Source organism: Triturus cristatus, chromosome 12, assembly GCF_964204655.1.
Source record: "Triturus cristatus chromosome 12, aTriCri1.1, whole genome shotgun sequence".
NCBI classification, from domain to species: domain Eukaryota; kingdom Metazoa; phylum Chordata; class Amphibia; order Caudata; family Salamandridae; genus Triturus; species Triturus cristatus.
Genome location: NC_140595.1, coordinates 292,664,707 through 292,690,606, shown reverse-complemented (window position 1 = coordinate 292,690,606; position 25,900 = coordinate 292,664,707). Strand labels below are relative to the sequence as shown.

Below are 25,900 nucleotides of genomic sequence, written 5' to 3'. Positions count from 1 at the left end.
CCTATACCTTTATCCAACACATTTGTGTGGGGAGGGGAGGGCGATTCTCTATCTCATGGGCACTCGCAAACCTTTTCCCAGGGGCCAAAATGTTTGGTCTGTGGTTTCACCGAGGCCCACATTGATGCCAGCAGGGTGGTGGTAAAGGGGTGGTTAAGGTGGGTGTAGGGGGAATGAAGCATATACATCTAGTGGCTGGATTGAATTGCACAATGTGGAACAAGAAAATCTGGGATCAAGCCTGTATTCCCCACTTGGCCAAATTGTGTGATCCTAGGCAATAGTTTTATTTCACATTGTCTCCTTTTTCTTCATTATCACATATAAGAGACCTTAAAATACATGGCTTCGCGATGTGTTCTGTATATCCCTTTTACGGTCCCTCACTATATCCGACAATAATGGCCCCACAGTGCAGTGGTTGGTGAGAGGCTGAATAATGGCATGCTAAGGTGCAGCATCCAACCCCAGCAGACTGTTTGACTTAAAAAGCCAGATGTTTTTCATAGGCTATCCCTTTCTGTAGACTGGTGGAGCATACTTTGTAAACCAGATCTAAAGGCTTACAATAGGTGACTTTCTAAATTCCAAAGGCACTTTCTGCAAAACAGAAGGGAAAAGTGTCTTTCTATAAATGCACTTAGAAACACTTAATCATATCCTGCCAGGCAACTCAGGCTGTCATCTAATACCCTCTATGCGCACCAGGCAAGGCGAGCACCTGTTGGCTGACTATTTCGGTCTTAATTTAAGGACATCCCAGTGGCAGATCAGAGTGTAAAAGGCCTATGCTTTGGAAATAGGAATATTACAATGTTCCGACACCCAGAGTCATCTGGGGATTCATTTGTTTCCATCTAGTGTACCAGTTCTATATGTCATTAATTCATTTATCTGTTATCTGTGTCTCATGTGAAATTCTGGAACCAAACACCCAGGAACAGGACCTCCTAGATCCTGAGTTATGCATAACAATCTAGCAAGCATACAAAGCTGTTTCCACAAAGCCCTTACCTGTATGCAGAGCCGAAGCTGCGGAAGACATTTCTGCAGAGCAAGGGAGAGACAGAGGGTAAGATGGAGAACTCGAAGACAATAGGAAGTGACAGGCTTTTATCCGGGAAGTCAAGGGGGCTTGAACACTTACGTCGCCTCCATGGGCAGATGACGGGGTCCATACATGGCCAGGCTGGGATTCTGCTGCAAGCAGTACTGAAAGGACAAATAGAAAGCGTCACAACCAGCTTGCACCTCTTTATTCTTGCACTCATTTACCCCATCTTCCATTCATCCCCACCCAAAGCCTTTCTCCACTATGTACCATACAAAACTAGCTAGAATATCGAAGTGGAGAAGTCAATCGGTTTCTTTTACTTGCATGCAAAACGTTTGAGACCAGAAGAAGCTACTGTTTTCAAATTCATTGAGCTTCCTTTTGCCTTAATTAAGTGCAAGGGATGCAATTTAATGACTTTTATGCTGAGAGTTCTTCAGACCCTTCCTACAGAGTGTGGGATGACTGCCCTGCACCATGGGCCCTTCACTCTGCAATGAGATTCGATTGATTCTAAGGTGCATTAAGGAAACACCCGTGTTCCCGAAAAAAACGTAAAACCTGGCTTTTCTCCTGCCTCTAGTTCTGTCCTTCTTTGTTCTTGCTGATGGTCCTTCTGCAGTAGCCCCAGGACACTCTTCGGATTAACACTCGCGCTATATAAAGCTCTTACATAGACATAGATATGTGTTAGAAATGGCGGTCTCTAGTTGGCAGAGGTAGGTACATTTGTTCAAATAGGGCCCCTTCTTCCTAGTCAGGTTAAGAGAGTTACAATTCTAAAATAACCCCTGCTCACCCCCTTGGTAGCTTGGCTGAGCAGTCAGGCTTATCTCAGAGGCAGTGTGTAAAGCAATTGCACATAACCCACAGTAATACAGTGAAAACACTACAAAAGGACACCACAGCAGTTTAGGAGATTATCCAATATTTTTATATATCCAAAACAAGACCAAAAAGATACAAAATCCACCATACAGTACTTTACAAATATATACTTTGCAAGATATCCTTAAAATTGCAGAAATACCTCAAAAACACAGTTCGTACAAGTCGGTAGGGCCATTGAAACCTTGGACAGGCTCAGTAACAGTACCTTTCTCAGTGCGGCTGGCACGTTGGTGTGAGCCGGTCATGGCAACCATTGCGGTTGCATTGCAAAATGGAAGCAGTGAAGGGTGTAGTGCCCTCTCGATGTGTTGCAGGCAGCGGCTCGGTGACGATCGTCAGATGGCATCGGTGAGACCAAGGCTTACAATGCAGGGCGAGGTGGTGATCAATGCAGTGCTGGCACGTTGCGGTGCAAGCGACAGAGCCGGTTAGTGGGAGCTGGCATCTCTCGGCTAAGACTGCTGTGTGGGACGAGGCGGTGCATTGTGAAACTTAGGAGCGGGGCCCCCAGCCACGATGCGGTCACAGGTGTCGAAGTCAGCAGCAGTGACGGTGAGACCAGGTTGGCAAAGTTAAGCGAGGAGGTGTGGAGTGCGGTGCCCACAGGTCATGGTGCAAGCAGTGACTCAGTGGCGACGTCATTGGTGAGACCAGGGTTGCGGTGCAAGATGCAGACAGTGACTTCTGCAGTGCCGTGAGGACACAGAGCCAGCGACGGAGTCTGTGACGGAGTCGGTTGTGTTTCCCTTCTCTGTGGCAACTGAAACAGCGGTTCCAGAAGCGGTACCAAGAGGTTGGTGAAATCCTTGCAGTCACTGAGACCTCAGAATAGGAGGCAAGCTCTACTTCAAGCCCTTGGAGATACTCACCACAAGTAAAAGAAAGTTCAGCCCAGTCCTTTCACTTCCCAAGGTAGACGTAGCAACTGCAGGCCAGCCCAAAAAAGTAACAACACAGCAAAGGGGCAGTAATCCTCCTGGCAGCTCTTCCAGCTCTTCTTCCTTGACAGGTTCCTTAATTCAAGCAAGTTCTAAAACTTTGTGGACTGGGCCCCAATATTTATATTCAAAATACCTTTGTTTCTCAGGCACAGAGTGTCTGTGCTTAGTCCAAACTAGTTCTGTCATCTCTGGCCCAGCTTCCTGGCAGAAGGTGGAGACAGCATTGTGGAAGGCAGACCAGGCTCATTCAGGTGAAAGGAAATCTCCTCCCCCTACTCTAAATGCAGCCCAGGTCTATTCAGCCCAGCCCGGACTCATCCAGACTCTGTGGAGCCACTGCACATCCCCAGCCCCTGTCACTCCAAAGCCAGACAGTTAATACACATCCTAGCAGAGGCACACTTGATGGCTAAGCAAGTAATTATCTACTTACTAAAAGTGGTATTTTCAAACACAGAATGTAAAACTCACCCTCACTAAAAGATGCATTTTAACGTTCTGAGTTCAGGCATACTAAACTTTATCTTCCTATCTGGCCCCAATGGGAAATTATATTTATAAGATACTACAAATAAACTCCCATTCTATTCTATGCGACAGATAGCTTTTCCATTGTGAAAAACGAAATGCACTGTAATTCACTACCAGGACATGTCACACACACCAGTACATGTCCTACCTTTAACATACACAGCATCCTGCCCACAGGGGTACCTTGGGCCTCCCTAAGGGGTGACAAATATGCAATAAAAGGGAATATTAGGGCCTGGCAAGTGGGTGCACTTGCCAAGTCAATGTGGCAGTTACAAACTGCGTGCAGACTCTGCAGTGGCAGGTCTGAGTTACCTTTACAGGGCTACTTCACAATCAGTGCTGCAAGTCCACCAGTAGCATTTGATTTACAGGCCCTGGCACTCTCAGTGCACTTTACTAGGGACTTACCAGTAAATTAAATATGCCAATCATGGAAACACCAATCCATAATACAATTTACACAGAGAGCATATGCACTTTAGCACTGATTAGCAGTGGTAAAGTGCCCAGAGTCCTAATACCATCAAATACAGGTCAGGAAAAAATAGTAGGAAGAAGCAAAAAGTTTGGGGACAACCCCGCAAAAGGGCCATTAACCAACAGGACCTAATCAGCATTTCCACCTTGGGAGATGTCTGGAGGGAGAGCCAGATGTGCTCCTTCCAAGAACTGACTAATGACTTCTGACTTCAACACTCACAATGTTATTGCTGCTTACAGATACAGCATGCCTTTGAGCGCTATAAAGACAAGCTCACAACCCTTCCCAAATTGAACCTGCTGAAATGCAAGTTGGTGACAGATGCATTGGGTAGAGGTGGGATATCTCGGCTCAACAAATCCCTGGTTGCGCATGCGCCTAACCCCCTGGGGGCATTGAGATCCAGATGAGAGGAGGACATAGGTACCCTAGACAATGATGACTGGGTTGAGGCCATGATGGTCCCAAGGATGCTGGTGATATTGCTGTGACTACGCCTTATACAATTCAAATACTTCCACAGGATTTACTATTCCCCCGAATGCCTCTGGCACATTGGTCGGGTCTGAGGCCCAGTGTGCCTGTGCTGTCGCTCCTCACAGAGAACCTTTTATCACCCAATCTGGACATGTCATCGGACACATGCATACTGGGCATCAATCAACAGACATATGAGGCTAGTGTTTGGCATCCCACTAGAACTATCATAAAATCATGCTAATGGGGATAATGGAATCTGTGGGTCACTACAGGGCAACCCGCTCACTCGTTGCGATGGCATACATGGGGGCCAAGAGGAAACTCACTAGACACTGGAGAGATGAGCAGGCCCCATCCTTACAAGAGTGGATCTGCGGCATGGACTCATATGCAGATCTTGAAAAACTGGTGTACAAGGCGAGGGGCGTCCCACAAAAGTAGAACCTAATCTGGGGAGTGAGGGTCAAAAAGTCCGACTCTTACCGACTATGCCTAATTGTAATGGCTATGACTATTTGTGTTAGTGGCAGTGACAATTGCCTTTTACTGCTGTTGTGTATGTTCCTATGCAGAGTATAAGAACTGCTCGATTTTTACGTTGTGACCCCGTAGCTTGAGCTCGATGTTTGTATTGTTTAAGTTGACTAAGTACAAAAGCCATAAAATTTGTTATAAAAAAATAATTTAAAGAACGTCTTTCAGAGTGTTATTCATCCAGAATTCCGACCATTAGCCAGATAAGCCAAATATTTCTGAAGCCACCACTGAAGTCGGATAGCTGCACTTAGGAAATTAACGGTCATAGTTGCATCATCTTCAATGTGATTCATTATCTGTGTTTGTCATGTAGGGTAAGAGCAGCAACAATGTGTTCTCGGTCAAGAACATAAGAGATCTTAACTTTTTGCAAAGTAGGCAGGCAGGCATATCTGTCGTCAACTACAACACTTTCTTTTGCATATTTGATCATGGAGTGGTCCCAGCTAACTTTAAACAAGCAGCATCCATATCTGCCTACTGACAAAATCTTCTTTGGATTTTGCCCTGTAAATTTTATAAAAATTGGAAAACTTCCCTATACCACAAACGTTAAGGTAACTACTCCATTCTTATATATGAGACAACTACTTATTGTATCCTTCTTTATCACAAAGCATCTTTAACAGTATCCATTCTGGACAATCTTAGACAAGATGTAGATGGCAGCCCTGACATTGCTCAGGCCTTTTTGACTGGCTGCCTTTGATCAACCATGCACTCCTCTTGGACAGATTAGCCTCAATTGAATTGGGGGGGCTCAGTGCTGAAGTGCATGGAATCTTATTTGTTGGATAGGTGTCAGGCTGTTACCCTGCCCTCATGCTGCTCCAAATATAACAACCTGCGAAGGAAGTTCCACAGGGCTTGGCAATCAGCCTCATCTTGTTTAACATCTACATGAGACCACTCGTCACCCTCAAAGTAGCACAACATCAGGCTAGTCAACTATGAGGATGATACCCAACTGATTCTATCTCTTACCAATATTCAGGAGGAAACCGTGTCAGCTTTTCAGAAAGGCATGTCCAATATCATTAACTGGATGAATGTGAATTCATTACTGCTAAATGGGGCTAAAACGTAATTCGTATGTTGCTCAGATAGGAAAATCCCCTTGACACTTTCCCATAACTTTTGGCCTCTCTCGTCAGGAGAGGAACCATAGCCGCTGGCCATAGTCCGTAACCCTGGGATCGTGTTTGATGACAAGCTGTCCCTGAGAAGCCATGTCTCAAAAGTTGCAAGCATTTGTTTTGCACTCCTTCGTGGTCTTAGCTTGGACAGGCAGCAACGGTAACACCTTCCTAAGTGGTGAGAAGTGTCATACACAGCAGACAAGACTACTGCAATGCCCTGCTACTTGGAGCTCCTGAATTCTTGGTGAAGAGACTGTACAGAGTGCAAGTGGCAGCGGCTAAAGTGGCGCTGAAGAGACCCCTTAGGTCTTCAGCATCTAATGCCCTAAAGGAACTGCACTGGCTTCCGCTGAAGCAGAGGATTATTTTCAAAGCCATGTGCATTGTGTTCAAGGCACAACAGGGAAAAGGCCCTGTGCCTCTGCAGCACAGATTGAAGGGATACTCTTGGGGTATGCTGTGTCATGTGGCTTCGGAATTGCTCTGTTCCTTTGTGGTGCCATCAGCACCTTCAATGTCTCTCATCGTGCCATTGCTCGGTGTGCTTGTAGCTAGTCCGTCTTCATCATTTTCAAGTTCCCATCCAGCATGCCCGATGCTTCTAGGTGAATCATCCTCGTTTCATCTGATAACTTTGTTGCATTTTGCCATTCTCGTGTGTGACCATATCGTGTCATCACTTAACAGGGCAGACTGCAAGTAAGTTTCTCTGACTTGTAAGGGCTCACTGAACTTGCTGTCTCCCTTCCTGAGTAATTGGCCAAGCTCCACCCTGACCCATTCCCCCTTTACTAATGTGACTTCTCGCACTCCGTGCTTCTTGTTGTAGTTGTCCGTGTAAATTTTCTGAGCCTTTTCCAAGTTGCTTCTGACCACTGCCGGGGACCATTTGCTCTACAGTGTGAGGTTCATCCAAACCGTGATCTCGTGTGAACGGCTCCCGGCCACGTAGGATCTTGAATGGACTGTAGCCAGTCAGGGTGGGTATGATGCGGTATGCCCAGATGGTGTTTCTGATTTCTGTCTCCCAATTCTTACCCGCACTGATGGCTGCTTGAACGGACCCCATGAGCCCTCGGTTGAACCATTCCACTAGGCCGTTACCAGCAGGGTGGTACACCGGGGTGTGTTTGGTCGTGACTCCATTTCTTTTGGTGAAGGCATTCCACTTCTGTGATGTATATTGGGGACCATTGTCGCATGTGATGACTTTCGGAATCCCTTCTCACAAGAAAGTTGTAGTAAGGAAAGCCATGACAGTTTCCGTGTCCACTTTCTCGCAAATTTCTACCTCCGGCCACTTAGAGTATCGATCGATAAGGACTATTGCATATTTGGGTACACCCCAGGAGTCCAGTATGGGGCCCAAAATGTCGATGGACAACTCCTCCCAGGGGCTTGGGTGTGGTGAACTTCCCCAGTTTTGTCCGCATGGCCACACTGCTCACGTGCCCTCACGTACTTCTCCACATGGTTGGCGACGGCGGGCCACCAGTAAGACTGTGTGACTCATCTCTTCGACTTCACTATTCCTAAGTGGCCTTCATGCAGGATGGTGAGTAGGCGGTCTACTAACTGTTGAGGAGAAATTACTTTGTCCTCTCGTAGTAGAAATATGGTATCATCACTAATGGAGAGTTTGTCTCGCACTTATCAGAATTTCCTGAGGTCGTTGCACACGTGCCTCTTCTCAGGCCAACCTTGCGTGACAAACATTTTGACGCTCACGACTTGGAGGATCTGTGTCGTATGCTGCCTTCCAGTCTTGCACACTAATCACGTCCTCCTGGTCCGTCCTGAACGCTATGGTGTATTCATCCCCATTCCGTGTGTGTCGGCGTCCCTTCCATTGCAGCTGATCGGCTGAGGTAATCCGCCCCTTTGTTCTTCTTTCCTGGTAAGTATTTGACATCGTATACAAAGTCCAACAGTCTGAGGGCCATCTTGGCAATGCGCGGTGTGGCACTGGCATGGCCGCTAGACGTGAGGACTTTAACCAACGACTTGTGGTGTGTTCTGAGAGTGAAATGGGAGCCCCAGAGATATTGGCGAAATGTCTCCATGGCCCATATGGCTGCAAGCATCTCCTTCTCTATGATGCTGAACTTCTCCTCGTTGAGAGCGAGCGAATGGGAGGCAAAACTGATGGTGGTTTCCGTGCCATCCGTGGACATCTGTAACAGGACCGCCCCAAGGCCTTTGTCGCTGCCATCTGTGTTCAAGATGGAGGCGGCGGAGTTGTCGAATCCATGTAGGGGAACGGTGTCGCAAATGTCCCTCTTGATTTTCTCGAATTCTTCATTGGAGTCGGGCGACCAACTGAAGACATTTTTCTCTTTCAAGTTTTGACGTAGGTGGTGCGTTTTGGTGGTGAAGTTCTGTACGAAGTTACTGTAGAATTCGACCAATCCCAGGAATGAACAGACTTCCTCCTTGTTTTGAGGTGTGGGTGCAGACATGATAGCTTCAAAATTGGCTTTCTTTGGAGAAATTCCACTGTCACTTATTTCTTGTCCCAAGTATGTGACGGAGCGTATGCCGAACCTGCATTTCTCCCATTCCGCCGTGAGGCTGTTGGTTGACAGAGTCAGTAGCACCGCAGTCAGTTTTTTGTCATGGTCCGGTTTGGTTTTCCCAATGACAAGTATGTCGTCTTGGAAGTATAAGACTCCACTGATGTCTTTGAATAGTTTGATGCCAGGCCAAATGGCATGTGCCGAAATCTGTAACATCCGAACGAGGTGATAAAGGACGTTAATTTCCTACATGAGGGGTGAAGCGAAATTTGGTGATAAGCAGCTGTGAGGTCAATGGTGGAGAACCATTTGACCCCCTTGGTCTGACCTAACATTTCGCAGATTTTTGGTAACGGAAATTTTTCCACGATTATGTTCTTGTTCAGTTCCCTGAGGTCTATGCAGGAGCGCACCTTCCCATTAGGTTTACGTGCCACCACCAAGGGCGCCAGCCATTCTGGCTTTCTATGAGTTCGATTACTCCGTTGTCTTCCAGGTGCTTCAATTCCTTCTGCACCACTTTGCTGCAATTGAACGGGAAGTTACCGACTTTGTGGCAGACTGGTGCGGCACCCTCCTTAAGGCAAATTCTGTGCGTAAATTTGGAAAGCTTGCCTATGGTCCCGCCTAAGACGGATGGGAAGTCTTCTTTCAATTTTCCCGCTTCCGCTGCTAGCGGGTTGTCCGTCATGAGCACTTGTGTCTCTCCACCAGGGTTGAGTTGGATCCCCAACGCCCCTTGATCAGTCCACCCCAGAATGAAGGGTTCCCTTTCCGCCACGTACAGTTTGCCTACGGAGGTCCTCCCCTTGAATTCAAATTGAAGTGGACGGAAGCCTACCATGGGAATTTTCTCCCCTGTGAAGGTGACTGGGTGGACGTCGGTGGGGTGTAGGTGACTTCCTAAAGTGCAAACAAAGTCCCTTTTCCAAATGTTGCTTTGAATTATGGTGTATGGGGACCCAGGGTCAGCTACCATGGAAACGTGGACTCCCCCCAATGGTCAACAAGCAAGAGGGTTTCTTACTACTATAACAATCAATTCCCAGAATTTGGTCATCAATGCACAAAATACTGTCATCATCAGCATCTCACTTCACTCCCTCTGTTTTAGATTCATACATAACATATTTGACCATGGTGTTGCTGGGTTTCCTTCTGCAGACTCTGCCAAAATGACCTATCACCCCACAAAAGGAACATTTGACTCGGAAGGCCGGACATCGTCTGTCATTTGCCGTGTGCGTGTGGCTCCCGCATCTGTAGCAACTGCCTTTGTGGTCACTAGGTGATTTGTTGGGTCCTGTACATTTTGTCATCGGCTTCCTGCTGATTCTTGCCCCAGCCGTGGGTGGAGGTTTGTCGTTGTGTGCTTTCGTGTCACTCACTCTGCATACGATGGGTTTGCTTTGACTGTGTCTTTTTGCTGCTACTGCACATCTTTTGGACAATTCTGCCTTCTTCACGACAGCTATAATCTCGTTAAGGGGGGCATGCCCACTCACCCACAATTTCTCTTGTATATTCGTGTTGACAGTGTGCATTATGATCTGATCTCGCACTAGATCATCATGAAGGTGGCCAAATTTGCAAGTCACAGCCAGTCTTTTCAGCGCAGCCACGTAATCTTCCACTGACTCCGTTTTGGTTTGCTTCCATTGGAAGAAATTATAATGGTCTATGACAGTGCAGACAACTGGTTGGTAATGACTGTCCAAGTCTCCCAACGCATGCTGAAATGCATCTTCATCAGTGGGGCCCCTAGTTTTTTTTTATCATACTCTCATACACTCTTAAACTCTTATACCTTCCGGCCCCAGATTGTGCAACATAATTTTCTTTCTGCATTTACTCGAAAAGGCTTCTTCCCCTTCATCTTCCAGAGCAGACAGATAGTTCAGGAAGTAGCCCTTCCAATCCGCCCATTTCATAGCCGGTTCGCCCGGCTTCGGCAGGAAAGAAACTGGGTTGATAAGGGAGAAGGTCTGCGCACACATTTTGGTGAAGTACTGGACCTGGAACCTCTTCAGGTGGACGCAGGAGCAGTGGGCAAGCAGCCCTTGTGGGCAGAGGTGGCACTGTGCGACTGGGAGTAGACCCTGTGTGACTCCACTGCTGCTTCGCCTGGGGTCAGGGCTTAAGTTGTCCAGAGCGCCTCACACAGCAGACCGGAGCACTCAGCTTTGAGGGCTGTAGAGGGGAGGGGCTGGTGCACACCTGTGATGACTGTCAGGCGTTCCGAAAGAGGCAATAGGTGATCTGTACCTTGGGCTGCAAGGCGTGAGTGCCTGTCCGTGATTAGAGATCCCTGAAGGCGGTATGCGCCCTCAACATGCACAAGAACACGCGTCAGGCACTTACTGTAGGAATGCCTGCACATGATGCGTCCCCTTGGTCTTGGGAATCGGTGCACTGCTGTACGGTGCCTGACTCAGCTCCCGAACGTCTGTTGTGACTGGTGGGCACTAGTTGTCAAAAGCTGCATAAGTATGTGGCTGTCCGATGTAAGCGTGCATGCAGGGATTGAAGGTTGTCACCACCTCATCGCCAATTTGTAGTGTTGGGTTTCTGCCTTGAAATGAAGAGTACGGGCTCCGTTCGAGGTTTGTAGATGCTTTATTTTATAATCAGAGGGAGAGCGCGGGGCTTCTGGGCATGTAGTGCCTTCATACCTAATGGCCGCCGCTGCTCCCATCATGCCTAGCGCCGGTCACGTGGTGATTGGGAACTAGACCAAAACACCACAGCTGTGCCATAGAAATGGGAACTAAAATGGAAATTGACAATTAGGACATAGATTTTTCTAAAACATCCTGTACTAGGCTATGCAAGAAAGCAAACATGTTTGTTCGTACGTAATCTTAGTTTTATACCAATTTAATATTTTTAAAAAACTGTATTTAACTACTTACCCTATAGAAGACAACATAAATTGAAACTGATTAGTTCTACCAAAAGCGACTAAAGAGGACGTCGAAAATATTTTTATATTTATACAAAAAAAAATGTATAAATATTTTTATATCTATAACAACATATAGTGAAACAGAATAGTTTTACCAAAAGCGACCAAAGATTACGTCAAAAATATTTGTCATTTTTGTGTTGATGAAGTGAATCTGTTTCTTTTTCTTCATCACTAGATAGCCAACAAACTGGCAGACCTCCAACCATCAACTGAGTCCCAACTGTTCCACCAAAACAACAAGATCATGCTGCATTCCATTCCTTTCACGCTCCGTCTGTACACCTCCCCAAAAACATCCTTCATACTGACATACACAGGTCACAACATGCATACACCTTCTATTAATAATGCACACTCTCCTCAACATAATAGTACATTACTATCTGATCACAAAATAATTTAGGTCCATAGGCTGGTGTCTGATACAAGCTAAATAAGTTATTCTGACCCTCAAATTCTACTCACAATAAAGACTCGAAATATAATTATTTTGAACACCCTGTTGAATGTCATGCCAAATATTTTTTCGCTCCTCCGCGCCTTCTTCTGTCAGCCAATCTCCACCCCATTTCCGGTTTTCTATTTCTGCCTTCAAATACTCTGCCCTTTCAGTTTGCCGCTTTTCTGATTTGCTCCATTTTTAGCTCCCATATTTCATCCCCAAGTGCTCTATCTTCTGATAGGGCGCAAAATTGTTCTGAAAATTGTAGGGGTGCACCATAATCACTGCTAGTCTGCACCCACATATGTTAAAGGACCCATATTAACGTGTGACTTAGAAATGTATTACTAAAATCTGCTTATAATAGTGCGATAAGAAATGTACCATGCCATTTACAAATGTCGTAGTTAATTGCAAATGTATTTTAGTCAATGCATAATGATTGGTCTTCATGTAATGTGATGCATTAGGTTTAAACGTGCACCATATTAAAGTCTGCACGTGTAGTTTTCTTATTCATACGTGAAGTGTAATGAATATTAATGTTTATAGTGTGATGTTAAAAGAGTTTATTTAAATTCTGTAAAGGCCTGATCGCATATACGTTTAAGAGAAAGGCCTGTTAGTTTCTTATGTTAGCTAAATGTTGTAGGCCGAAAATGACTTCCCTTGGTAAGGCTTTGGGTTTCAGGACGTTAGAAAATCTCAGAGAAGTGGAAAGTTTCTCGTTCCCATGTTTCTGTTGCAGGTGCAAGGACACCTAGCTCGTTAGAGAAACTAACTCTTTGTTTCAGGAGTCAGGATGGCCTGAGAAGCCAATATGGGAGTATACTGGAATGTAGGGATGATACTTTCGGCGGAGAAGGTGCCTGGGACCCAAGGACGAGTAAACCGTCGTTGGAAGGGAGACAAGTTTCACTGGAAAATCAATGGGAGAAGACCTGGCTGAAGAGGTGTGCTGGAGGGCATTTTCTACGTTTTGGGAATTTTTAATTAGGGACAGTGCCCCGTGGGTTGAGCAGTTGAGGTTTAGATGGGGAGCTAGAAGGAGCATCTTAGAACGGGCTCCGACTAAGTGAGTGTACTTCTTAGGAAGTCTTCACTTCTGACACCTTTGAACTCTTGCCTGGGATAATGTTAAGTAGGGATGTCACCTTAGAGATAGAGTAGGGATAGACTAACTGACTTCTTTTTTTTTTAAGGTTAATGACTTCTAATGTAGAGATTGGAGTGATTATCGCTTGCCTGATGTTATTGGAGCGGACTATTATTCTTATTCGGAGTCGGATGAGACTCCTGCGTAGGATATTTTTTGTATTAGTGCCCATTTATTTTCTTAACCTCGTGCTGAGGTGTTTGTATGTGCATTTATTTTTGGCTTTGTAATAAATCCCTAAAATTTGAGATTCGGAGTCAGTGGTCCTTTGGAGTTAAGATTTGATTTTGTTGATTATGTACTAAAGATTGAATTTCCTCCCCTCTACACTATTTAGCAGATAAAAAGATCCTGGAGACCAGAGAGGATTCTTGGTGATGGTTAGGTAGATAAGAATCCGGCTACATCACTTCCAATGCCAAGTGTTTACTGACATTCCCTTATGACGCCTTTGGCATTCTTAAGTTTAATTCATCAGCCATGATGAACCACACCACTTTTGAGCATCAAAACATTGCTTTTGATAGTCTTTAATGCGTGTCACTTTGTGCTACCGAAAGTGAATTTCTCATTTTGTTGGATACTCATCCCAAACCATCCTGGATAGACTGTGCAACCATCCCACTTGTGCTCAACAAAAGATGCAACACAGTAGCTAAATGCGAGTATGCGTAACAAGCCAGTTCATATTCCACATTACCTTTTCCGGGCTCGATAACTCGTGATAGTTAACTGTGCTTCCTGATTGGCCCATACAGTTAGTGGTTTTAACTACAAATGTCCTCTAGGTAAGTGTACTGTGAGTCTGTTCTTTATGATAGGTATTGTTGTGTCACATCTTTGATGACTTTACTAGTCCTTTTCCATATATTTTATTTGAGATTGTTCTTTCTTTTATTGCTTGAGCTATGCTGAGCACAGGTATGCCACTTGTAGCAACATCTGTTGTAAATGTGTTTGAATGCTTGTATCTATATCCCGCTCGTCTTTTGGTTTGGTCCTGTCCCAGTCCTTGCCCTGTACAGTTACATGTCTTGCTTGATACTTTCCAAGCAGATTTATGTGCATTTTACTAGTTGGATTAAAGTAATTATCTTAGACTCTTAAGGGATGTTCTTTTTTGGGATATTTTTTGCTTTGTCAGTCTCGAAAATCCTACATTCTCAGGAATTAAATTCCTCTTTTTACTATGTTGTGCGGCATATTTAAACACATTTAAAGGAGTGTGGCTATTTGCAAAAATGTTTAGTTATGATGAAGTCCTGTCTCAATGGATGAGCTATCTATAAAATGTGACACGTTTTGAATAGCTCATGCCCTACATAATCATTTAATATTGGACTCTAGTTCTACAGATCATTTATTTTGTTGATAGGATTAAAGTGTATATAGTCATATCAGCTTCTAAATATTTCTTTCGACATTTAAGACTGATCTAATGTTGTATTACGCTATAAATATTTATACAGTGAACATGTTAGTTGGACGATTACTTTTGGGTTTCATCACTTATAGTTATTGTTTTGGTGAACATCCGTTTCCAAATCCATGTTACAACACTCTGAAAATGCTTAAAGTCTCATTGTCGGGAAAAGTGCGAGGGAAAAGGATCTAGTAAGACATTTCATTAGGACACAGTAATTAAAATGCTTAGAATGTGAACCTATCAGAGCAGAGCATTTTGAGTATACTACGATCAAAATGCACCTCTCACTGCAACTGGACTGATTCGTGATAGCTAGTTTACTGTGCATTGTGTAAACTTCTTCAGATCCCATATGGCAATTTCTCAAGCATTAATGCATCATTGATGTTGTACAGCACAAAGCAGGTTCTCCAAGCCATATTCAGCACTTTACCCGCAAGAATCAAACAAATGTCCTAGTTTTAGCTGGGTAATGTGTAATGAATCACCATCGAATCACAAAACAGGAATCTACTTAGCCACTGAAAATCACTTTCCAGACTGCAGCTACAAAAGAGTCAAATGTTTTTCTACGTATGTTTCTACAAGTGTGTCATTTTTCACAGTTTTTAAATTAACATTTTTACCTCAGTTACAATATCAAGATATTTTTCCGAGACAAGGTGTATTCATCATAAACTCATTTACTTGAATGCATATTGTCTCATAAAGTTCCTTTTCTTTTAAGACTTACCCTCCATGCTTGTGTGACTCCTGGCTTTAGGTAGCGCACGGCATAGCCACTGTAGCCCAAAACTGTTGAGTGAGATTGAGAAAGAAAAGTTTGAGATAAAGTAAGTGTCTCCAACACAAGCCTGCCAGATACCCACCCACTAGTCGGTCATTAAGAAGCATCACACAAATGCAGACATGTCTATAACGTTGGGACTGGCCTCTGCGTTCCTCTTGTAGCACTCCATAGATAGCTAGCGCTGCTACCCTGTTACGCACATTAGGGTGTATACACCCATTGGGCGCAAGTCTCTTCTCTGAGTTTCATATTCTTCACCAAATATAGTATATGGATTTGTACAAATTAGTGATTCTTCTAATTCTTAAATAGGGACAGTCACTATAATGTTCAGGTCGGCTCCCTAATATTTCTCCAAACCTCTCAATCCTTTAAAAAGCTGGTAATCACTTTTAGATTTTGACTAATTTAAAGCTCCAAACCTCTCAATCCATCAAAAAGTTTCCAATGACTTTTAGATTTTGACATGAATTCAAAGCACAAAATGAGTCTTTTACAATACTATCAGTAGTCATCATCATGAACATTGCCTCTTTCAAGAAAGTTGGAAGAGTAATTCTTTGTTTAGAGTTGGATACAATCCTGGTCTTTAGTCCTATATGCTGATACTTGGTGAGTGACTCCATTAGTTCACATGACTGGATTTCATCTAGTCTTGGGGATTTTCTTTTTAACCTCAGTCCTACTACATGTATTTGGAGCAATAATCTGATCTGTGGAACAATCACATCTCTTATTTGATTCTGTTTTGCAAGATGTTGCAATGAGTGACATCAAACAACAAAATATCCTTATTCACATTCAATAGTACATGATCAGTTACTTTCCGGACCTCTTATCTCAGCACTCTCATATATTTTGTTTTTTACTTTTGACAATTTACTTTCACATCACGTAAATTAGACGTCCAACACACTATACATTTTAACTGTTAAATCTGCTATATTACAACATTAAGATTGGGAATCGTTCCCAGAACTTAATATATATGTTAACGAGTGGCGCTTTCTTCTGTCAGATACATACATTCGTAACATATTCTCTATGTCTAGTAGGACAAGACAAGTTTGAACAGCTCATAACATTTTCTGATATAAAAGTGGCTAAACACAGATTGAAGAAAAGTAGTTCTTTGAGGTCTAGCGTTGCAGGCTTTATGTGTCAATGGCGTGAGGATGCAAGAAAATGACAAGAGGAATTCCTTTATCCTTCCTAGCCAATTTTGGCACTCCTGCAAAAGAGTGCTGTTGTTATGAAATTATCCTTAGACAAATATCAGAATTGAGCAGGATAGTGATACATTGCTCCTACCCTTTGCCTACTAAGTGGCGTTCTTCTACAGAATGCAACTGTTGCTTGAAAATGGCCATTCTATAGCTCTGTCCCTGTACACAACATGGCCTCATCGTAAGGCTCTTCTTTTGTTAACTGTGGCAGCCTTGCAGGGAGCAGACAAATAGTTGAGTATGAAGATGGCCATATTGGGGCAAGTGTAGCAGAAATCCAATAACTTACGGCACTCTTGAAACAGGCATTTTCATGTTTATTACACAGGAAAACCTGTACACCTTATATCTATCTAGGTATAGCATGTATGAATGTCTTCAGATAGCTACAGATCTGTCAATTAGAGCTCAACCATGAACCTACACAGCAGTTACTGGGCAGTCAATTTTAGTTCATGACACTCTTTCATAAGACAAAACAGATAAAGGTCATGTCCATCACCCAGTACTGTACGAGTCCACAGCAAATAAACCACCCATCACCAACTGCACAGGCTTGGAATAACTGTAAAGATCACCACATGCCACCAGCCAATTATAATTTATTCCACCACTACAGGTCCCAACAAGCTACATACTACAACCACTTCTTGACTATTCCAAATGACAGTAAGATTCGGGATGATGTTAACGAAGTCCATTCCATTAGACTGCCACAGTTTCTCCCTTTAGCCTATGGTAGCTCAGGGCCATAAACTTTAAACAAAATATTTCAAAAAGTACTACCCAGTGCAGAAACCAGCTACTATAAAGAGACCTGGAGAGCTGCTCAAAGCGGCCAGCTTACTGAAAACTATACACTATGCTCCTGTCTCTCACACTTATTCATCCATCACACTGCTAAGAACTGCATCCCATAACACGATAACTGCATCTTGGTGGTCATCTCGCACAGAATGGAAACACTTCTTACACAGGATCAATAAAAAGACAACACACTTCCAACCACACACCCTACAAAGTGTAGCATGCTACCTCAGTAGGCAAGCACTGCAGTGCTGCACGTAGAAGTACTAAGAGCTATAAAAATGTTACAGTATAGTGCATCCTGAAAAAAAGAGGGCTAAGGAGCACTGGTACATCTCATGGCTACCCTGCTGGAGAGTTCACCAATTCAAAAGAAGACAGTTGGTCTGTCAGTGAGTTGTCCCCGGCCTTTTTTAATCTTTACAAAAGGGGGGGCTGCTCTCATGTTCACATTTTGAAAAAACCCATTCGTACAGCTGTGAGATGTGCCAGCTCTATTTGCAAATGTGTAGAGGGCAATGGGGCTATTGTTAGGTGACTCGTGTGTGCTTTTAACCCACCTCACTCTTCGGCAAGAGGTGGTATGGGTGCCAGTTTTAGATTCTCCCTCCCATAACCACCTGTAATAAGGTATGGTGATGTTGCTGTGTTCTGTACTAGACCGTCCTTGGGTAAGGCAGGAAAGGAGTTAATTACACTTTCCATGCCCTTGCGTAAGGGGCAGGGTTGCAGCTGAATTTTGTAGCCCATGCGATAGCGTAAGGAGCGTGGACTTCCAGCAACTAATGCCCTCCCTTTGTCATTAGGCAAGGCATGAGGAAGGTAACTTTGATCCATCTTTCCTACACTTTTTTTCAATGCTCAAGAGTGTTTGAGGGGCAGATGGGAAAACAACATATAATCGCCTTTGTTCTTTTGCAAGGTGGCGATGGGGATATTTGAGCCCTGTAGTGACACTTACTCCTCATTATAAACCAAATAAGCTTGTTGTCTTGTGTTTTTGAATGTATGTATGCACGATTATGTATCTCTACAGCTTGAACTTAGGCGAAAGGCAGTGGATCCCTGTACAGGGTTAAATGCTAGCATACAGTTTGCAAGTGATAGATGGGTTCTGGGATTAGAGGTGTAATGTCATTGCTGTGTCTTGTAGAGTTCTTTAAAAAGGCACGTCTTCATCTCCTTCTGGGGTTAGAGGTGTAATGTCATTGCTGTGTCATGTAGAGTTCTTAAAAAAGAAACGTCTTCATCTCCTTGTTAAACTGGACCAGCGTTGGAGCGATACTGGGATTTTGTCTCAGATTCTGCAAGCATGAGTGGAAAGGCCCGTTGCCTTGTCTTTTCTTTTTTACATGTCTTAGTCTTCTGTCTGATAGTTTTCTGGCTGCAGATTGTAGAGAGCAGTGATGGTGAGTTTTTTTGCAAGAAAAGCTGGAGTGCTGGTCGTGAGGGGTTTGTAATATGCAGCTGCTATTGAAGATGGTGTAAACTAGCAAGGGAAGCCAATGGCGTTCCATGAGAATGAGGGTTATGTAACGGTATTTGTTACGGCCAATTTTAGAAGAAAAGGAGCATGTAAAAGTTCATCAATGCCTTTTCTTTCCAAAATTCAAAGAATAGTATTCATTTCATAACTCTATCCAGTCCACATTCAACAAATAATCACTTGGAAGTCTTGTGTCTTTTTAATACGAATCCAAATTTTATTCAATCAATACTTTCCATCTGAAGCAATCCACGTAGCCCAGCCAATGCATTTAGTCCCTACGGACATCATCAGGGCTCAAGATCTACATTAAATTTGAAAATTCAGATCATTCTTTATTTATGTTTGCCAAGGTGCAGCACATTTCATGTTAGTGTCTGGTCTCCCTCTCTCATTGAACTTGTGCTTCATAATCATCGACTAGATGGATAACGGATGAGCAGCAGTCAGGAGGTGTTGAGGGACTTGTTCTAAGGACGTACAGCATGAGTTCAATGAGAGGTGGAACTAGCAGGCCTCGACCATAGATAAAGACCCTGGAGCTTTGCTCCAGTCCTGGAGTAAGACTAGGACTGGAGCAGAGGTGAGGCCGGTAGGCCTGGAGGAGAGGTGGACTTATACCTAAAGTGGAGCAGACCTGCAGAAAGCAGGACTTGAGCAGAGCTGTAGATGGATCAGGCAAGGCTGGAGCAAGCAGGAGTGGCGACAGACAACACTGGAGCAAGCAGGAACTGGAGCATGAAATAAACCAGAATTGGTAGCAGGAGCAGAAGAAGGAGCTGTAGTGAAGAATCCAACAGCAGGAGTACGTCAGAAGAGTTGCAATGTACTGGTATTCTGAACAAAGGCCCTTTAAAAACGGTTAGCTCATGAGCCACCCACCTGACACGAAGGGGCTGGCCTCTTAACAGGAACCACCAGATATCAGAAAGGAACATGCTGAAATGGTGTTGAAGTTTGGTGGCCATCTTGGAGCAGTCTCTGTGTTTAGTGACAATCTTGAAATGGAGCCTCATTAAAAGGGAGCTAGATCCTATCCTCTTTGCTGGTCCAAAGCCATAATGGCACACCCCTCTTCAGAGCTTCGAGTTTCCTTGGAATGCTGAGACTCAAGAAATCTAGGTACTGGATGTAAATAGTTTGGTCAGAAGACAACCAGTATTGATTTTTTTCTACCAGGGTGTTTGAATCAGGATGGACTTTCAGAGCCACAAGAGACAAGTGGACAATAAACTGTGGCTTATCTTCTAAGAGTGCCAGGTCTGGCTGCTTAGGTCTTTTGGAAATGGTCAGTAGGTTGTTTGGTGTTAGTTTCCTTCTTGTAAATAACTTCAATAGACAAGGTATCTTAGTCGGAAGTGGTCACTGCTTCTAGGGCCCACATTGTGGAACCAGAAAGGCATTCCTAAGTTTTCGCCCTGAGCTGCGCCCTCAGAGCAGTACTTTCTCTAATGCAAAGTTGCTACTTTTCAACCCTTCCTAAAAATACTTGGGGAATTTATAACTTTTCAAATAATATTCCGGGACCGGTGTTAATATAGTAAATAAGCCTCCTGGAATATATGGGGGAAAGTTGCTCTTTCCTCAAATATTCTAGGACTGGAATTAAAATTAAATTTGACCTTCCAGTGTCCGCCACGCACACTGCTGCCCTGAGTGCGCAGTTCAGGGCAAATATTCAGACTGCAATAGTCCATTCCTCACAACAGTGTACACGGTAAAACCAAGCTTTTATCTGATTATTTTGCACATTAGGTGTCTGCATGATAGTAGCACCCCTCTTATTCCCTTGTCAAAGGGAAGATTTTTAAAGGCTTCACATTCTGAGGTGATCATAATAAGCAGTTGATTGACATTAGGGGAACTATGCCCAAAAGTAGACCTACCATCAGTTGGCTCTTGGGTGTCATGCCCAGCATCTGAGCCATCATCTTCGGTAGATTCAAGCAGAAACAAATAAGCCAGATGATACATGGGTTATGGTGTATAAACTAAGGTGGTCCAAAAATCACAGGAGGACTGGGTGTAGCAGTGACCTCAGATTAGACTTTTCCCTTGCGGTCGCAAAGGTTACACTTAAGGCATTTTTTGACACATACAGGACTTGAAGTTAACTTTCAACCAAACACTGCCTTCTTTTTGTCCTTCGGACAGTAGTAATAGACTGTTGTTTCTCCCAAGACTGACTTATATACGTGCCAGGAGCTCCTGAGTCCAGAAGTGCTAAAACTTGAAGACTGTGCCCAGAATCCACTTCAATAGAAACAGCACTTGCAGACTGAGCCCAGAATTCACTTCAATAGACACAGCACTTGCAGACTCTGCCCAGAATCCACTTCAATAGACACAGCACTTGCAGACTGTGCCCAGAATCCACTTCAATAGACACACCAAGGAGAAATAAAATACAAGCGCAGATAAAATGGATATAGTCTCACCAAGCATATCATCTGGTTGTTTTAACATGCATTTCCAAACATGAAGGAAATTACGTCCTTGCTGACCAAAATACAGACAGATCCCCAAGTGATGTCTGTGAGCTTGTTCTTCAGCAGATGAGGTTTTCCAAGTGGTTCACTTTTCCAAAGGGGTATTCAGATGAAGAGGCAGGAAAATCAGGGACTTTGGATGGCTGGGTACTGAGGACCAGGGTGGTCTAAGCGTGTGCTTTATTGGCTCCTGTTTTTTTTTCTTTTCTTCTTTTGTTGATTCTGTGCTCTTTCTGTACATTTAAGTTAGTCAGTTCAGTCAAGGAAGCAGGTTGAGGCACACATGTAAATTCATCTTTGATTTCTTCTTGAAGACTTCTTCTGAGAAGTGTTATCTGGTTCATTTCAACCGAAATGGTCTCTGAAGCTCCTTACTTGAACAAGGTTACATATGTCCGAGCATCAATAGTGTCTTGCTGGAGATCACAAAGTGCTTCTACTGCTGCTTCTCCTGCTGAAGCCTTGGCATCACATCAAATACACACACGTAATCTTTGCCAAAAAGGTAGCATAATTATCCAGGCAGGGGTCATCAGTGCCCACTAGAAGTGTAGACAAGGATGAGGCTGAGCCGGTAAGGCTACTTACAAATTAACCTGCCTTGGAATGATCTGAGTGAGACTGGACGAAAGGTGAACTGAAGCAATACAGCTTCCAGGAACCTCTGGTGTTTCCATCAAGGGAAATCATTGAGCCACTGAATAGTAAACCCTAGTCTGGTTATGAGAATGACAAACATGAAGATAATCACTGCTGATATGTGCAATACGCAAACTTATCTAATTTATATTAATTGTGGATATCATGAACGACTAGCTGGATTTTACAATTTGGGAGTCGACAAGCAAACCAACATAATTAAAGTACTTAAACCTGACCACTGTGCATTGTAACTCAGCGTACCTGCTTGTCAGCTACCCAAACACGCTACTCAAGTTGTCAAATTATTCTGTCTCTGTATTCCTGACAAAATTATAAACCAACAGTCATGAAATCACATAAACATATACATAGTTCACATGAACCAAGTAAAATTGTTATAATCATAGCATATTAAATCTGTTGTAGACACAGAAGTTTCTTTGAATGTAGACGATACAGAGCTGTTCCCTGCCCAATGCATTTCGGGCCCCCTGGCCCTTCTTCAGGGGATTCAATCTAAAAATAACAAAAGAACAACTTCTTGTCAAAAATTTACAATGAGCAGGAAAGAAGTAAATTCATTTAAGATGTGGCCACACACAAATTTGTGCCATCAATTCAGTTTGAGATTCCTGTCCATACAGTGATCATGAACCAAAGAAAAATTAAAGCATAACATAAAATTAAAAGAAACAATAGAAGAAAAAATGTGGAGAGGTGTTAAAGATAAAGTCCCAAAGCTTCCCTTCCCGTCATACTCATTTCTACATGGTACATCTCAGAGTGACTGCATGCGCCGCTGTTGAAGTGAGAGTCAAAAACATGCAACTTATAAACACTGTACTCTATACACTTACTTGAGTAGCGTTGTCAGATAGTTGACAAGAAGGTACGCAGAGTTACAGTGCACAGTGTTCAGATTTAAGTACTTGAATTATGTTGGTTTTCGCGTGGACATGCCAAGACAGCATGTCCACCACTGTAGCACGCTAGATTAGTTTGATCAGTTACTTTAAGAAGATAAAAAATAGGGAGTGCTCCACTTTCTCCATACAGTTCGACAAGGAAAACCGTATTCCTATTTGTTATGTGGGATTAATCAACCAGCGTGCATTATCTACCTTTACTCACTGTTCCTGGCAAACACTTGTTTTTACTGTTGCATAGCCATTTTGTAACTACCTAAAATCATGTGTAACCATACATTCTCAAACATTTACCTTTACACATAGCAGACCATCATTGTAATGTCTGCAAAGTCAGCAAGAATTTTGGGTGCTCGAAGCTGCAGCTGTACATTTATGTGCAGAAACAACTTTGCCTACTAGTGCACATCAAAGTAAGAAAGCTTGCTCTGCTCTGGAGGATATCAGCTTCAGAACATCTTAATCTGGAACCTTATGGTGATCATTATGCAAAAAATCCTAATCACAGTTCCTCTGCATTATTCTGAAGGAAAAGAGGACATCCTAAAGTCCTCATATTACTGTCTGAATTCACGGGACACTTGGGCAAATCAATGTTTTCCCTTGTCATGATATTGAACGTATATTTTGCTACATTGTACTTTATATAATAAAGAACATACCCTGCATCATGCATCCTCTCATAAGTCGAAGAGTTTCTTACCGTTCCTTTTGGGGTCAGGTAGTGTGAATTCTTTTGCTGAAGAGACGAAGTGAGACCAGTCTGAAGCAGCTTGGGTGTAGCTGGGCCATTCCTCATTGGTGATGCCGGGAGGTAGAGGAGCCATTGTTCCCATTCCATACCTCTTCGAGAACTGACGGCCTGTCTCTGTAGCTTCCTAAAAGGCAGAAACCAAATCAGAAGTTAACACTTTGTAGGTTGCCAATTGATGTGGCCATGGGAGAGATGCATGTGTTCATAACTAGAAGAGAAGGCCAGGGACATTAGATCAGTGAAAGTGATATGGCAGCTTGCCTCCTTTTGCCACCACAGAAACCAAGAGGTACTTGCATCTCCACATGATGCCAACACTCAGACTCAAATGTTGCCAGACTTTTTAAAATGTTATTTTTCTTGTGGGGCTCTTTCTACGAAGTAAAGGGGGTGTAAATGAACCCACCATTAGCCAAAGCCTTTAGAATTACGTGATGCACAGAATCTATCATCTGCTGCAAAATGTGCAGGTTTTACCAAAAACAATTTAGTTTCTTGGTCAAATGGATCAAAAGTTACTAAAAACACAAACACGTGTTTCAGCGCAGTCGGAGACCTTTCACAAAATGTGACTGGTCACCTTACAATTGTCTATTGCTATAGTTGAGTGTTATACTGCTACTAATAAAAACTGATATCCTCTAAAGCTATTCTTTCTTTCACTTCAGCACGTTCCTTTGTTACTGCCACAACACCACCACCAATGGTGCTCAGTCTTGGAGTCACAAGGTTCAGTAGTCTGTAGTCAGAAAATCATTGCATGAGTTTGAATTTTAAACTCTGTATCTAACTCACAAATACCTAACACACACTTGTCCACTTTATTTCATATGATAGAAGACAATTTCATCCTAATTGTCCAATGGTACATCACTGGTTGTATATGCTTTTCAAGTTTCATTCTTTTCATCTCCGCTCCACATCAAAAAAAACAAGGAGAACAAACGTGTGCATCAAAAATAAATACTGTAACTAGAGAAGTTCTACAGGTATTGCAGTATTGCAGCCAGTGCTTTATCACAGTATAAATGAAAGGGAGCTCTTATAAAGCTGTGATCAGGGCCTTGTTGGTGTTATTTTAAAATCTAAATTGGATATTTAAATACAAAATAAAGAAAAGCTTAGAAAGAAGAGAGGGTGGAAGTAAAAACTAGAGGGTAGTCCTTATTTGGTGGGGGTGTGATAATGAAATCCGTTCACGTACCACTCTGTAGCCTAATTTTAATACTGTCTAAAGGAAATCAGCTCAGGTGGTGCCTTCAAATTAACAAAACGTTGTACTTGAAATCAGAGATAAGGTCCATGAAATCCGTGGTATGTCCCATTAAATCAGCAGTGCTGTCCCCAAAGTTAGTTGAACGGATTGCTTTGGCAGTATCTCAAGTCTAATTCCTTAAATCAGATGTAATATTACCAATGACATCACCTCAGCTACTTTCCACGATATAGCAATATTTCCTTCAAAATTACCTGTGTCAGACTGTATTGCATCAAGGTTTGTTTTAATTTATTTAGGAATTTGTTTAGTGTTACATTCATGGTATGGCTTATCACTGAGCAATAAGCGAAGAAGCTGATGCCTTGATGGCTGAAAGATAAGACTCCATTGCAAACAATTTGAGACCTGGTTAGTTTGAAAATATTTGAAGAGCTTAGTGATCTCGTAGGTGTATAGTAGCTGTAGGCAGACCCATTCTCCACAAAGTTCAGTGCATAAGATTTTAATATTGATTATGTCTTGAGAATGGGAGCCAGTTAACCCCTTCGCTGCTAGGCCTTTCCCCCCCCCCTGTGCTAAGCCTTTTTTTGGCTATTTGGGGGAGTTTGCTCTTGGGCCCCTGTAACTTATTGACCACATAAGGTATCCGTGCCAAATTTGCGTCCTTTTCTTCCAACACCGTGGGGCTTTTAAAGGTACCCAGGGTTTGTTGATTCCCCTGGAGGGGACCCAGAAATTAGCCAAAATACAGCTAAATTCAGTTTTTGGGAGAAAAATGGGAAAAAAGTGCTGCAACTGAAAGCGTCTGGCTTTTTCCTACAAATGGTATCAAAAAAGGGGTTGTGGGGCTGAAATCACAATTTTCCCAGCTTTTAGGGAATTACAGACTTTTGTCAGAAAACCAAAAGTTTTTACACAGTTTTGGCATTTTTCTGGGACATAGCCCATTTTTGCTATTTTTGTGCTTTCAACCTCCTTCCAGTTAATGGTAGACAT

At 43.2% G+C, this 25,900-nt stretch overlaps 1 protein-coding gene across 3 annotated transcripts in view; it reads right to left on the bottom strand.

Moving 5' to 3' along the window:
- SPMIP8 (sperm microtubule inner protein 8) overlaps positions 1–25,900 on the bottom strand; it is a 164,218-nt gene that overhangs the window by 47,287 nt on the left and 91,031 nt on the right. For all 3 annotated transcript variants that reach the window (XM_085636807.1, XM_085636806.1, XM_085636808.1), the window contains exons 4-7: positions 23,635–23,809; positions 15,299–15,360; positions 1,148–1,212; positions 1,015–1,047 (exon numbers count right to left, since the gene is read on the bottom strand). In XM_085636807.1, the coding sequence (XP_085492933.1) occupies positions 1,015–1,047; positions 1,148–1,212; positions 15,299–15,360; positions 23,635–23,809 (335 nt within the window). The remainder of the gene's footprint in view (positions 1–1,014; positions 1,048–1,147; positions 1,213–15,298; positions 15,361–23,634; positions 23,810–25,900) is intronic.